The following is a 15451-nucleotide window of genomic DNA, read 5'->3' on the forward strand; positions in this document are numbered from 1 at the left end:
TTCCCTTCCCGCACACCCAAGAACCCCTCTGGACATCTCGTTGTGGCATTGCACCAGGTGACACGCTTATTTTTAGTTCCCTCATGCCCTAAGCCTTCATTTAAAAAAATCACTGCTCCTCACGAGGTGGTTTCGCAGACATTAAGTATGGCCTCATCCTTCTGCCCTTGCTTTTGCACCTTGCACATTGCTTGGGTGAACTGGCATTTACTCATGGACTTGCACTTACACCTCACTTTGCTCCTTCTTACAGCCCCCAAGGAGGTCGTGGCAACACAAATAGCTTCACCTTCTTCCTTTCCCACAGTGGCACGCTTGTCCCCCTGTCCCACGAGCTGTCTGCCCTTGTCTTGGCTAGAGCTGGTCCGAGCTGAATGGTGGTGGCCAACCATCTCCAGGCAAGTCTTCCCAGTGTCACTTCTGAGGCTGGGAGGTGTTTGGTGTTACAGGCTGTGGTTAAACACCCTCCCCGATGCAGTGGCAACTGTCTTCTCACCAGTGGCATCTGTCTTCTCACCAGTGGCATCTTCAGATGTCTTGTGCAGGCATGGCCAAATAGACCAGAAGGACCTCATGGGCCACACCGCTCATCTGTTGTCCTCCCCTAGCTCAGTGTCCTTATCTAGTAACAGGCCAATGCTTATAGCAGGGTGTATTTCTTCCACACTTGGTTAGATTTTCTGTGAAATCCACTTTGCATAGGTTTTTTGGGGTTTTTTTTACCAGTAATGTAAGGACAGGGGAGCAGCTGCCTTGAGCCAGGCCGTGGGGCCACACTGTGGTGTCACAGCTGCTCAGAAGAGCTGGAGAAAGGACACGCGCCCTGGGCTGTGCTCACAGCATGGACCTGCCTTGAGAGACTGGGTCCTTGTGCATGGAAGCCCTTGATGGACTCAGCCAGTCATGCATTGGTCTAACCACGCTTTTGGCCCCAGGTGGTTTTTTTGGCAGCATATGGCAATGAGCTCTGCAGCTTCATTTTGGCTTTATCAAGCAGAAGAATCCTCTTTTTATTTGGTTTCTCATGTCCCTTGCCAGTGCCTGGCCCTTAAGGACCACATTTACGGTACTCTCTCCCCCAATATTTGCAGCAGCTGCTCTGATGCACCTTCTGGGATGGGTTGGAGGCTGAAGATCATGAGATGAGACCATGCCTATTGGGTAGGACTAACCATGAAGGCCCCAAAACACCATCCCCTGTCCCTCCCATGCACCTCCAGCTCAACCACCCTCTCGCACACACCGATCCCCACTGCCCTCCCCAGGACCCCCGAGCCTGGATGGGGCTTGGGGACGCTGAGCAGCATGGAGACCCACAGGGACAGCCCGTTAGCAGGGAAGCTCACAGTGATGGGTAGAATGCTCCATGAGTCTGGAGGCATTGAAGAAGCATTTCTGGCCATCAGCACTATCCCCTGGGCATCCCCGTCTGTCGGGGAGTTTTGAGCAATAATTACGTTGGTACGACCCAGCTGGGAGAGGGTGTGGCGGAGCAGAGTGCTGCCCGCAGGGTGTACGGGTGGGGGACACCACCATGTCCCTGTCATGGTGATGGGTACAGCCTGCTGCTCACCCCCGCAAGCTGCTGCGGAGGGGAGGCTGTCTGTATCCTTGGGGCTCCTGTGTGGGCTTGGTGTCCCAGGGGGGAATTTTCCTTCCCCACATCCTCCTCCCAGCTCAGCAGCCCTGTCCCCGGGGAGCCAATGGCCGGGTGGCCCTACGCATTAGCCCGACCTGTCATCCTGTTAATTACCTTCTGGCTAATCCCGGCTGAGCCGGGCCGGGGCGAGTGGGGCTCAGCTGGCGGCCATGGCTGCGCACACCCCTCTGCCCCCCAACCTCCGCTGGGGCTTGGCGGTGTTCAGCAGCTCCCTCTTCACCAACAACAAGACGCGGGACAGCGGCGCTGCCCACACCTACCACCCAGGTACGGGCAGCAGGGCTTGGCGGCAGAGCAGTTGGGGGGGGGGGGGGGGTGCTGTTGCTTCATCACTGCGAGCCTGCTCAGCACATCACCAAAGCACCCGGGTGCCTCTGGGCTGGGAGCACCCGAAGGGTCCTGGCACCCACCCATGGATGAAGGGGGGCAAAAATAAGTGCCTTTGCTGCAAACAGCCGTTCTTGCTGCCCAGCTGTGTCCCCAGGCATGGCAGGGGCCATCGCTCTCCCCTCCACTAGCTGCGAGGCAGGGGTTCCCTCTGGGCAGCGAGACCCTGGGGGTGCTGGGCAGCCCTGCCCACCCCTGCCTGCCCTGCCTAGCCCACGAGGTGCTGGCCAGCCTGCCCCTCCAGATGATGCTCTACTTCAACGTCTACTACTTCCCGGCCTGGTGCCTGGCTGAGGGGATGATGCTGCAGCTGAAGGTACTGTCCCGTGGGGCACGTGGTGGGGGGGCGAGCCTGCTCCCACCCACCCTCCCTGGGCATTGAGCAGGGGAGAGGGGAGCCTCTTCAAAATTAATGGGTCCCCGCACACGTGAGCAAAATGCCCTGTCCCCCACAAGACAAGATGGCTGGTCTCCAGCTCCCAGAAGTGGATACCTTGAGAAGAACCACTGAACTTCCCAGGCAGGGAAGGTCAAACTGGGAGGGCAGAGCGGGCAGGGCTGGGCACCAGCACCGGTGGGAGCGGGCAGAGCACGGGGAGAAGGGCATGGAGAGGAGGGCACGGGACACAGAGCACGGGGAGCAGGGCACAGGGAGCTGGGCACGGGGCACAGGGGACAGGGCAGTGGGCACAGGGAGCTGGGCACAGAGTGCAGGGGATGGGAAACTGGGCACGGGGCACAGGGAACGGTGCCGGCTGGGATGAGGCTGTGTTCCCGTTACAGTACCAGCTGCTGCCTCGGCACTACCAGTTCCTGCTGGTCTCTGCCTTCCTTATCCTCGTGCTGGCGGAGGGCTCCCGCCTCTACCTGGGCTACGTGGGGAACCTGCAGGAGAAGGTAAGCGCCATCCCTCTGCCCTGGCCACAAGTCCCCTGTGCTCAGTGAGGGATGGCGCTGCTGGGGGAGCTGGGGCTATGCTGGATGCCCGGGACCCGAGTGCTCATTTCTCCTGGCGTCCTGCCTGGAGCCGTCCTGGGAGGGAATTGCGGGTGCAGGCAGGACCTGGAGGCATGGGATGAAGGGGACCCGCTCACTCTCCTGCTGTATTCCCCTGTGCTGTGGGTGCGACGCTCCGGCACTGGGCTTGGCAGCATCCGACCACATCCAGGCACAGCTCTGCGTGGCAGGGACGTGCCCGGTACCCGGGTGCCGAGGCCAGCTGAGTGGCCGATGCAGGGAGCTCCTGGGGCAGAGAGGTCCCCCCACACCACCGCTGGCCTCTGCTCCCACAGGTGCCTGAGCTGGCCGGGTTCCTCCTCCTCTCCTTCCTGATCCAGCTCCCCCTCCTGCTCTTCCTGCTGACAGACAGCCATGTCATCCGCCTGCCGCTGGAGATGGCCGTGCACAGCCTTTTCCTGGCCTTCCTCGTCGCCGAGATCACGGCTGCCTTCCTTGCGCTGAAGACCATGACCAAGCAGCTGGCGGCACAGTTCTACCTGCGGCAGTTCAAGGAGGGCGGCAGGGGACGGCCTGGGCAGTGGGGCACGGGGGGACAGGCAGCTGAGGAGGGGTGATGCTGCGGGACCCCTCTCTCCCCACAGTCAGTCCCAGCAGGGAGCATTAAACGGCCCTCAGAGCCCCGCTGCGCCTCCACACACTGTGTTTTTGAGCTGGGCAGCTCCCAGAGCACCCCACAGACGTGGACCAGGCTGGTCCCTGCCCTGGATTGGCCCTAGGTTGGCCCTACCAGGCCAACCCAGCCCGGGGCAGGTGAGAGTGCAGGGTTCAGCACCTCCGAAAGGCTCAGGCTCACCCCAGGGCTGCACTGGTCCTCGCTGAGCATCAGCCGTGGCAGGAGGCAGGAACCAGGGGTCACAGGAGCCACCGCACCCCCCAGCAAGCAAGTGCCAGCCCAGGGCTGCTGCCTTAACCCTCCCTGAGCCTAGCTGAAGTGGAGGCGGGGGGCAGCCCTGCTACTCCCTGGGGAGCTCCCAAGGATGTGGGGGGCTCCCGTGAAGCCATGCCCGCTGGAAGCACAGAGGGTGCTGTGAGGCACAAGAGCGGCACCACAAAGCCTTCAGAGCCACCCCCAGGGCTAGAGAGAGCAGAGCCACCTCCTGCTTTCTGAACAGCTTTATTTCATTGCATCCCTGTTTTTCATGGGAAGTCAAGGCCCACGGCCATGGGGAATGTGAAGAAATGCAAAGTGCTTTAAGCCTCTTGTGCTGAGCATGGGCCAGTCACTTCCCAGCAAGCTCTAGTTCCTGCAGCAGCTCTGCAGCACGGCTCTGCTCGGTCACTGGCCCATCAGTGCTGGGAGCTGCACATGTGTGCTCCAGAGGCCAAGAACTTCTACCGATGCAAGTGTTTCTCCAGGAAAGGCAGACCCTAACGCCAGCAGCACACACTGGGGCCAGAACTGGGCCACCTCCACCTGGGGAGTGCAGCCTTGCCCCCATCGCATCTGCCTGGAGGTTGCTCCGGAGTGAAGAGTGCGTGTGGCGGAGCACTCCCGATGTCCCTAAGCTGCAGCCTCAGTCTTACCTTTAGGGGGTTTTGCCTGCGAAATGAATAGGGGCATCTTGGTATACTAGACAAGGGGACAGCCCAGGCAGGTGGCCCTGCGCTGTTCTGCTCAGTCCCATGCACCCGGCTTCATCGTTTGAGACCCCCACTCCACTTGTGATTTGAGGTCAGGCAATAGGAACAACTTTTTTTCCCCAGTAGGATGGTGCAGCCCTGGGGCAGTTCACCAGGAGCTGGGGGATCTCTGTCCTCAGAGGTTTCTAAGGCTTGACCAGATAAAGCCAAAGAGCTTTATCTTTTATCTTTATCAAAGATAAAGCCACAGAGCTTTCCCGCTCTGTGGGGGTCTCCCAGCCCACACCCTGCAGCCCCCTGATTCACCAGGGCCGGGCAGTGCCCAAGTGGGAATCACACACGGCAAGAAAACCTGTCACTGAACTGCAGCGTCAGCACCGACACAGCATCAGGGCATGCTCTGAAGAGCTGCCCTCTCTCCACATGGAGTTTGGACAGATTCAGTTTGGAAGAGGGTGAATAAATGTGGGGCTAGGTCAGGTTTCTACGGTAAGGTCCCCTTGGGGACTCCTTGTTTCTAACAGTAGTTGAGGTCATGCAGCTTTCCCTGCAGTCTGGGCACCAGCTGGGTCCCTCTTCCACTCAGCCGCCTGTTGTCATTAAACATGTAGGAGTTGAATCTCTGTCAGGATCAGTTCAGACCAGCCACCAAGCCCAAGAGGTGGAGATTAAGAACAACTCCACCGGGGTTTTCCCAGATCTTGTGAACTGAGTTTTAACCAAAGGGCATATAAAAACTTCACAAACGCTCACAAACGCTCACAAAACTTCACTCCGACCTCATCTCTCCAAAGCGGCCCTATCCTTACCTCCTCGAACTTCTCTTTCCAATAGAAGTCAGCCTTCGCATCCAGGTAGAGCAGAACCAGGTCACAGACCACCGTGGCCTGGAGACAGGCAAACACAGCAGGGCAGTCAGCACTGAAACTTCCTGCAGGAGCACCAGGCCCTCTGCCCCCAGCCTCCACCAAGCTCTGCAACCGGCTGTGGACCAAACTCCAGCACGGGGGCAGCGAGCCTGACCTGCCTCTGGCCCAGGCCACCCAGGCAGCTCCACCAAGTCCTCTCTGACCCAGCCTGCTCCCATTAGCTGCACAGGAGGTTAGACGCGATCATCCGGGCTGCAATGCACGGACGCAGGGTGAGGGCTGGTCAAGCAGCGAGCCGCCACCACAGCCACATAAGGGACTGGGACGAGCACTTCTGGGAGGAAAGAGGGGGCAGGTGGGGGAGTCCAGGCTCCCTGTTACTCTGCTGAAAGGGAAGAGCCACAGAGGTGGCTCTACAAGGGGCTGCCCCGTCTCGATGACTGCAGCGCCATGTCTGTAGTGGAGCCGGACACTGGCTCCCTTTAGAGTCAGGGGAGAAACACAGGGAGGAGGTGCTCTCTCCTGGCCGAGACAGCTGGAGCAGACCAGCCAGCAATGCCCCAGTGATGCGCCTTCCTAGGGTCAACACAAACACCCGGCCTCCATGAGATGTGCCCCTGACAGTGCTCAGGATCCTTGATCCGGCAGTGTCATTACTGCTAACGATCACAAACAGGAAAAGGGGAGCTAACACCCTGCCAGACAATCTCCCCTCCTGGGCTGGCAGGCACCCAGGAAGCCTTGCGCCCAGGCAGGCAGGCAGGGTAAACAACAGAGGAGTGGCAAATCCCAACCCATGGATCAGAGGAAAAGAGCATATCTGGAGTACTCACGACACCAAAGAATGCGATGCTGGTGCCGAAGCTCACGGCAGCAGGAATTACGCTGAACTTCCCAGCCTGGTGAGAAACAGTGGGTGGAGGGGGAAGACAGAGGGTGGAGAGTGGTGAGAGGGCTGTGGGACAAGCCCTGCTGGGCAGCGTGCTTAAAGCCAGGGAGGTGCTGGAGGAAACCGGGGACATTTCTCCATGCCCAGCTGTAGGAACCTGACTGCTACTGCCTTGACTCAAAACCCCTTTGGCTGTCAAAGAAGGGACTGAGGCCCGTCGTGACTCGCCTACCCCTGCAGGCACAGTGGGAGCTGCCCTCCTGCTGCAGGACCCCAGCAGCTGCCACCCACAGAACTACGTCCCAGCTAACAGCAAACATGGCCCTGACGTGATGCAGCCCCCTCTGCTCAAATGAGTTGGGTATCTCTGAGGAAAGATTTTTCGGGTTCCTGTCTCTCTCTCCTGGCTATTCTCTCCTACTCCACACCTCCCAGACCTGGTCTCACCACCCCGAAGTGGTGCACCCTTGTCCTGCACTGCATGCTTCACCCTCTTCAGGTGAAAAGACCACTGCTAAGCACGACAGACCAGCTGTGGACATCTCTCAGGGTGGCAAGCCCTCTTAACGCAGGCTCCATCTTGCGCAGTTGAGTATTGAGTTTTTCAGTGATGCTGCACAGACTAGCATCAGCCATGATAATGCCCATGCCTCCTCTCCCTGAGGGTACAGGTAATCAAGAAGGGATTAATTCTCCAGGTTCAGAAAAATTCAGGTTGATCTTTGCCAGAGTGCTCCCACTACGAGACCCTCAGAGATGCCCACAGGCCCTCTGCCCCGACAAGCTCACCTTGCCTACAGGACCCAGCACTTCACAACACCCATGTCCGATCCTCAACGAGGGAAGCCTCCCTGCTCAGGGCATTACCAAGAAGTTTATCTTCAAATGGGAGAGACCATTATTTCCTGCTCTGCTTGGAAAACTCTGGAAAGAGGGGAAGAGCTCACCATGGTGGGGAGAAGCGATGCCAGCAGGAAGCCATGGGGCTGGCTGCAGGAGAGAGCAGCAGGGAGCGGTGCGAGGAGTCAGTCCCGGTGCCAAGGCCGCCAGGACTGCACATGCAGAGTCTGCAGAGGAGACAGTACCTGGCCATGCACGGAGATGTCAAAGCGGATGCCGTAGAGCTTCAGCAGGTTCCGGTAGAGCTGCCGCTGGGAGTCCCAGTAGTAGGAGGCAGTTCTGCAGGAGACATTGGATGTGGCTCAGAAAGCCACGGCAGCTCTGCACAGGCAGTGAGGGAAGAGGGCTGCCAGCGTTGCATGATTGCTGGGGCTACCACATGCCTGTGCACACCTTGTGTCCTCCAGCGGGCTGGGACATGGGTGATGCACATGCTGCCATGGCTCACTAGCTTGGCATCAGCATCCACTCAGCACCCAGCCCGGGGTCACTGGGAGCACACAGCTCCCGCTGCGTCCAGTCCAGGGTCAGCATGGGCATGGACAGCCACACATCCTTGCCCTCAGGCAGGTAATGCCTTGCACAGCTCCAAACAGAGCAGAGCTACAAGGTGCGGGAACTACCACGGCACCCCGGTACCAACAGACCCTGCGCTGAGCTACCATGTCCCGATGTCCCTGCTGCTCCTTTCAGAGCATCACTCGGGAAAACCGAGATCTCGGACAATTGCCACGTGCTCATCCCACAGACCCATCTGGCCACTGTCCCAGCACCCTCACCTGAAATTGTACCTCCTGTCCTGCAGGCTGAAGGAGTACTGCGGCTGGCACTGGGCAGCAGGGTAATCCAGGTCACAGTCCCACTCGATGCGAACTCCAATGCTCCCACCCTGCAAAACACATTTTATTGCAGGAGAAGCAGAGGACCGGAGACTTGCTGAGTGCTTTACTGTTCAGGTGTTCACAGATCACACAGAGAGACCACCTCATTCCTTTAGCATTTCAGGGGTCAGTCCTGTCCCCCACCCCTTGCCCATGCCCTTGGGGAATTTGCAGTCATCTTCCATACTTTTAAAGAAAAAGCACATACCAGCAGTGCGAGGTCCCCAAAGGTCTCTCCAGCTGCCTCCACCATGTCACGGACACGGAAGACGGGGCAGGAGGGGCTGAAGAACGGATCATACATGCAGCTCTTGAAATAGGTGGGGTCATTGGTTTGCAAAGTATTGCACCTGAGACAGGAAAGGGACAGGGAGCTGTCACAGGTGGAGTGGATTGTGGGAGGACAAGGAGCCCTGCTGCAGGACTGGAAAGGAGACCCTCCTGCTGGAGTGGGACCACTAAAGCTCCTGCTTCAGAGCGAGATAGTCATTGCCTCTCCTAAAGCCTCAGTTGGAGAAAGGGTGGAGGGAAACTGGCCCAGAGGAATCACATGTGGAGTTATCACCCTTTACAGCACCTGCCATGGTCCTTCCCCTCCCAGCTCCTCTCCTCCACCTCTGCCTTTGTGGTTCTTTCTTTCCTGGCACTAAGCTCCCATCGCTCTGAGATGTAATGACCCAGCTTGAGTTACAACTCTAGGGGTGATAACAGGGGCAGTTCAGCTGCCCCAAGCCATGTCTCCTGCCAGAGAAAGGCAGCACAGTCAGCATGTCTGGGGCTGTGAGGCCAGTGCAGCCCTTTTGCAGAGACTAAAATGCAAAAGTATATGGGGTAAAATGAGACCTTAGGAATGACTGGCCTTGTCGTGCTCTGTTTGCAGTGCTCTAGACAGCTGGGAGCTCAGCAGTCCCTCTATCCAGGGGCTTCCCATCCCATTGCTCTTATATCTGCAAACACATGTGCTGCCAAAACGACTGGCATTCTCCTGAACACCCTCCTGAACCGTAACTGCCCAAGCCACCACCCGTCCCGGACGGCACACGGCTTCTTGGACACCTTGGCTGCTCAGCCCCTAGGCAGACAAGCTCAGCACAGAGGCTGGACTGAGTTGCATGTACAGGCCAGCTGGAGGAGCATCATACTTACTTGGAGAAATTAAATTTGGTGAAGTGGACAGTATTTTTTATAAAAAGAGTGAAATTCTCTGCCTCAGCCAGTAGAGGTTTCCTGGAAAACAACCACCAATGAAGTCAAATTTTGCACAGCAGCCAAGGTATGTCCCCACTCCCCTCGCTCTGCAGTCTCTTCCATGATCCCAGAACTTTGGCTACAACAAACAGTTGCAAGAAATGCTCTTGCGTGAAGTTCTCTGGGCTTAACTGACCGGTAGATCAATGTCAAAGATCTCCCTGAGCCTGGCTCCCCCCTGGGCAAGTACAATCAGGCCCCTGGTTACACAGAGCACAGAGAGAAGCAACCAAAGCTCTCAACGCCTGCTGTCCCCTGACCCTGTGCCATACCTGGGCAGGGTGTTATTCTCCACAGGACACCAGCCATAGATCTCACAGGTGGAATGGGTGGTGTTGAACATCACACATTTCCCAGTTTTCATCCCTAGAAATGAGACAATGTATTTCTACTATTTCTATTTCTATAGTATTTCTACTAAAGAAATTTACTATTTCTTTTCGAAACATCTTCTCCACAGCTCCCCTCCTGGGATACTGCCCTGGCCACAGGCTTGTTCTGGCCTTCTCAAAACCTGAACCACAAAGACAACCCTGGGATCATCTTCAGTGCTTTCCCCACCCAACAACTTCCCTGTGAAACCTCCCCTTGAGGCCGAACGACAGGAGCTGTTTTACAAAGACAAGAAGCTGCTTGCTGCTGCCAGTGCCTGTCTGTCCAGCACAGCCTCTCCTGCCCCATGGCTGCTGAATCAACCTGCTCCCCGGGTGGGAACACAGGGGCAATCCTGCACACAAAGCTTTGGCAACCGACCTCCTAGAGCTGAAGTATCCTTTTCCAGCTGAACTCACATGGACTGCTAATATTAATCAGCATGAAATAAAAACCAGGTTTTATTACAAAAGGAAAACCTGCCAGTCACATGGCACACTGGTTTCAATTCCAGCAGCCACCATCAGAAACAAAGCACCCCTGTGTTTGCTGTGACAGCGCCTTGCGCCCGCAGCACCTGCTCGTTCAGCTGTGACAGGTCACTGTAAGGTTTTGCCAAGAATAAATGGCTGGAGAGCACTTCCGTGCACACTTACAAAAACTCTGAACTCGGACAATCAGGCACCTTTGTGAATCTGTTGGCTACCAAACATGACAAATTAAATGATTTTATTTTTTTTTTTAGCAAAACACCCAGTACCATTGCCACGAACCACTGGGTTTCCCATGGGACAGTCTGCATCTTCTGTGCACATCGCATCGAGAACAGAGGGGCTCTGAGAGAGACAGAGAGAAGTGCTGTTACTGCGCTGTGCAGCCGCCTGAGGCCATGCGGTCACTCACCCACATTTCTGCGCTGCTGCTCCTGTTTCTCCAAGCACGTCCCAAACTCTTACAGAAGACATCCACCACGTCCAGAACCTGGGCAGCCTCCAGCCAGCAAGGAGAGAGGCATCTCCGAGGGGCAATCCTTCCCACCTGTCTCCACACTCTCTGGGGCACTCGCCTCCTCCACCTCAGAGGCGGAGGAAGCCTCAGGAGCTAGCTCGGACCTTTCGGCTGGGACTGGGAACAAGCACACATGGGTTCAGGAGGGCCTTAATGGCAGAGCCCATTAAGCACCTTGTAAAGCACCACCACAGTTCCCTCGGGGAAGAGCTGAAGAGACCCTAAATACAGCATAACACAAGTTTTACAAGAGACACGGGAAGCTTCACCCTCACTCTGACCCACCTGATTGCCAGGAGCAGCAAAAAGCTCCTATTCAAACACAGAGAGATGATGGCAGGTGGGGAAATACAGGTCACCCTCTCCCAGCTACTCCCAGGCCATCGCAGGAGTCACCAGCCCATCAGAAATCCACCTTCCCAAGCCCAGAGGGGCACAGAGACCCAAAGGCAGGTGGGCAAACCCCAGTCGTGGAGTCAGAAGAAGCAGGATCTGTCCAGGCCCTCCCAGGACAGCCTCAGCCCCTTGTTCCAGGTGTAAAACCCACCACAATGTGCTAAGAGGAGCAGCTCTCTGAAGCACCTTTGGGCTGGGTGGGTGGGGGGGGTCACTGCCTAGGGCTATGGGAATCATTATGGGATGCAGGAGAAGAGCATTTTCGGATTGCACAGGATGTTTAGGGGATGGGATGTTTAGGGAGGAAGAAAAGGCACGGAAAAGGAGGGATCTAGGTGATCCAAGACGGAACAAATATTGGAAAAAAGAGGGATAAAAGGATGCAGAGGACTGGTTGTATGTACAGAGCTGGCTGGTCAGTATGCTGGTCCTGCCACGCCCTGCCCCATCAGCACAGTCTGTCCTGTCTTCGGACTAAACTCTATTTCTAACTACTTTCCTGGGTGAGGGGCTCTATTCTGTATGCACATTGTGTGCATGGGGGGTCTGAGTGCCAGCAGCTGGAGTGGGACCACTGGTCGTCACAGGGACCCGAGTGCCTGGGTGCCAGCTGCTGCGGGTGCAGGTGGGCATGGGAACGGGTGATTCACAGCAAACATCGGGCCAGACGAGCCAGGGAGGAGGTGGCCTGGGAGCAAGGCAGGGTATCTAAGGGCAAGCCCGCAGGACTACTGGAGGGACCACAGAGTCCTGCCCAACTGCTGGAGAAGGGTCACACCAGATTCATGCCCCTCACCCCCACTGATGGCCCACTCATAACTTGCAGCACCCACCTGACAATGCTGTAATAAGCACTTATGAGAGAACTTTGTCATGCTGGATCCAAATCAGATGTCAAGGATTCAGCCTTCAGAAGGACCCAGACAACAGATATTTGCAGAAGAGCGTATCAGTCCCTTCTGAAGGTAACAAGATATGACAAGTGCCACTTGGCCAACAAACACTTCTGGGTGTCCAGGACATGCAAGCTACAAAGCTTGGGAGAAATTCAGGTACTGAACTCTATGATGGTGTTACAGAAAACCTAAAACCTGGCCAAGAAGGTTTCAACCTCCCCTACCACCTTTTAGTGGAAATGAGCCTTGAAAAATCTGTCAGTGTTGGCATTCTCCACAGGCATGATCCAAACCAGGTTACATGTGCCACAAGCGCACTGTGAGAGAAGCAAAGAGATCTAGACTCAGTTAAAAGACCTCACGGGGCGCTGGATCTGTGCTCCTAAAACTCTCTAAACCATTGCTGCATCTTGGTTGTGTAAGGGTCTAAAAACTTGGGAAAATTAGGAGTAACTAATTTTTCCAGGAACCTACCCAAGAACTGCAGGTTTGGAATGGGACAGCAATATAAGCGCACCAGCATTTAAAGCAGGTTTCTTGACAAGCAGGTGAACTACTACACTTTTTAGAAGACATCCCCAAGGTGCTCACAGCAGAGCTCAGATGCTGCTCATAGTTTGTAGCATTAGTGTTCCTGGGACAGGAGTGATTTCAGACAGGGGCAGCAAAGAGGTGCTTGCATTGACAGCAGAGATCTATGCATAAACACTAGGAACGTCAGGGCTAAAAGGTTTCTATTTACTTTCTGTCATCACAAATATGTGGGTAGAGAATGACTTTATTCTTAATCTTATCAGAAACAATTGCTGATTCCCAGCCCTCGACAGCTATGCAGCCATGTACCTGGGGGCAGGAAGCAAAGTGAACCTTCCTGGAGAGTAAACCACCAGTAGTATCACACGTGAGCAAAGAAGGATGAGGCTTCTCCCAAAATCCAGCACCCCCCTCATCCCCTTAGGACACGGACCTGTCTTGCTGGGGCTGGGACCAGTGCCATTCACCTGCACACCCATCAGCAGCACCTGGACCTGTAAGAGCTGAGCACAGCTAGATGTGCTAAAGACCATAATTTAAGTGAAACGGTCCCTCAGTCCCAGAGCTTGCATCTGGACAGAGTGGATGCACTGACTAATGCCTTCTGGCTCCAAGTCTATTTTGATCTTCTTCATTAACCTTCAGAGCACCTTGCAAATAGAGGCAGAGGGTTTCCAACCACTCAAAGTATTTGAGATCAACATTGAAACGTCTCCCTAAGAGGCAAGTCACAGCTCAACCACAGATGTGAGCTCCACATAGACATCAGCTGCTAAAAGAAGCCATCCTGTGTTCGGGTGCTGCCACCGGCCCCAGACAGACCTTTCTCTGGTCTGCCAGCACAGAATATTTTGGTAATCGAGAATATTCAGAACTTCCTGCAAAGTCAAAAGCTGTCACTGCTAAATCTTCAAAGCTTTCCAAACATGAATGTCAGCTACAGCCCCAAAGCCAGAAACTGAGAATCTACTGGAGAGCAGCATGGGGGTGAAGGCTGTGACGGGCACCCAGACACACCACAGCACTGTAATGGGATGAAGCGCTCTGCTCTCTATCCTTGGCTTGCACACTGCAAAAATAAGCATTCAGAGATGCCCGTGACTGCCTGTGAGAGTGCTGAAATGCTCTACGGCACATGTCTTCCCCTGGGGACGTTTCTGCAGCTATCAGTACTTTAGGAGTTCTCAACATTTTAAAGAGGGCTCATTAGCACTATTTTCCCCGACCCAAAACCAGGGTTTGCTCCTCCTGTCCCGCAGCCCGTGGGCTGCATTTAGAGAGCGACCCAGCAGCCTGCAGCACAGAGCAAGATGGGAAGCAGGATCAGGCTGGGCACAGCACAGAAGACGACAGCAAGAGCTGAAGGGACCATTAGGACAAACAGTGCTTGGCTCAGGCACGAGGTGCCAGCAGTGGCTTAGCTATGAAGACATTTGCTCCTGTCTGCCAAGCAGGGTCCAGCTTGGGAGAGTTCAGTTGAGCAGCTGGCCTGAATCCAGCCTTAAAGGGAAGATTTCTCTCAGAGAACATATACCACTAAGCATTGGCTGACTGGGAAAACCACCTAGACCTTGTGCTTCGTTCCTCCTAAAAATAGAACACTAAGAGGGAGAGGATCCTAGTCGTGCAGCAAAGAGTTATAAAGGAAACATGACACAGGTATCCATGGAGTGTGTGTAAAAGCACCAGGAAAAATGGCAGAACAGAGATAAGAGAATGGAGCAGCAGGTCAAGAAACCAAGAATTCGTGTGAGACTCAAGAAGGAACACAGGTAACAGAGGTATTAGCTGGGGATGGCAGTGCTGATGCCAGCTGCAGTGTGGAGATGGAATAGCAATGGGGCAACCCAGCTCAGCCTCCCCAAAGCATCCCCTGTCCAAAAGCAGTAGAAAGCCTGTAAAGGTCACAGAGTGTCACCACCCCTCAAGAAGGCCAGAGAGCTGGTGAGGACCCAACGGACCGTGTCCCTTGTCCTTCTGGTCACCACAAGTGATTCTGGCCAGACTGCTTGGATACACGTCTTGGTTCACGCAGGTATGACAGAGCAAGTGCAAATGAGCGAGTAAGATCTATGGAGCGATGAGAATGAGGGGAATCAATTTTGTTTGGAATAAAAATCCATTTTTCCCTTTATCTGGTCTTGCACTGGGTTCTGCCGAGTTCCTGTACAGCTACAGAGCAGCAGCACTAACTGGCTTTATAAATCTAGGCCCACCGCAGCGCTGTGCTAAGGAACAGCACAGCTCACTTACCTCGGGGCAGGTGCCCTGGGCTTGGTTGGCTGTAGCGATGAAATTGGTCACCAGAAAAAGCACATTTTCTCCCTAGGAGGCAAGGAGGCACCTTCAGCAGGGGATTTACACCGTCACACTCCTCAGCAGCAGAACAAACAACAAATGTTCTTTTCTGGGCTTTGTAATTTGCAACGTTAGCGTCGCCTTTCCTTTCCCAAAGGGTTTTACCACAGCTTTTGCCAACCGCCTCCCTCCCCCGGGGCGGCTGAAGCGCCCACAGCGCGGGGGCCCGGCCGTACCTGAGGGGGCCGGGCGTAGTCCGCCGCGTCCCACAGCCGGCGGCCCGCGCCCCCCGCCTCGGCGACCGCCGCCCCCTTCAGCTTGGTGACGACGGCGGCGCGGGGAGCACGGTCGGTGTCCTGGTAGCCCTTCCGCACCAGCAGCACCCACCTGTGGAGGGGCGGGGGGGGGAGGCGCGCTGAGGGGACCCCCGGCCCGCCCCGCCGCCTCCGGCAGGGCCAGGCCCTGGGGGCGGCCGGCTCGCCGCGGCGGGAGGGGACCGCCCTACCCGAGCA

General features: G+C 55.9%; 2 protein-coding genes across 3 annotated transcripts; one reads left to right on the forward strand and one right to left on the reverse strand.

The window, feature by feature from the left end:
* The first annotated feature begins 1809 nt into the window (after positions 1-1809).
* LOC140660031 (transmembrane protein 17B-like) lies at positions 1810-3621 on the forward strand. The gene is made up of 4 exons (XM_072880412.1): positions 1810-1927; positions 2260-2363; positions 2831-2944; positions 3385-3621. Exons 1-4 carry the CDS (start codon positions 1810-1812, stop codon positions 3619-3621), a joined length of 573 nt encoding a protein of 190 aa, XP_072736513.1.
* Positions 3622-4172: 551 nt separating this feature from the next.
* On the reverse strand, positions 4173-15242 carry P2RX6 (purinergic receptor P2X 6). 2 transcript variants are annotated; one of them, XM_072880289.1, is made up of 11 exons: positions 15176-15242; positions 14895-14966; positions 10711-10932; positions 9708-9801; positions 9334-9414; positions 8396-8537; positions 8086-8195; positions 7492-7585; positions 6351-6416; positions 5458-5535; positions 4173-4607 (listed from the first exon to the last, which is right to left on the reverse strand). In XM_072880289.1, exons 4-11 carry the CDS (start codon positions 9797-9799, stop codon positions 4569-4571), a joined length of 702 nt encoding a protein of 233 aa, XP_072736390.1. In that variant the 5' UTR covers positions 9800-9801; positions 10711-10932; positions 14895-14966; positions 15176-15242; the 3' UTR covers positions 4173-4568. The 2 variants fall into 2 exon arrangements, with proteins under 2 accessions (XP_072736390.1, XP_072736389.1); XM_072880288.1 differs by lacking the exon at positions 10711-10932 and adding an exon at positions 10568-10643 and having other exon boundaries at positions 15176-15236.
* Between the last annotated feature and the right edge of the window lie 209 nt (positions 15243-15451).

This window comes from Ciconia boyciana, chromosome 15 (genome assembly GCF_034638445.1).
Source record: "Ciconia boyciana chromosome 15, ASM3463844v1, whole genome shotgun sequence".
In the NCBI taxonomy this organism is placed as follows: Eukaryota; Metazoa; Chordata; class Aves; order Ciconiiformes; family Ciconiidae; genus Ciconia; species Ciconia boyciana.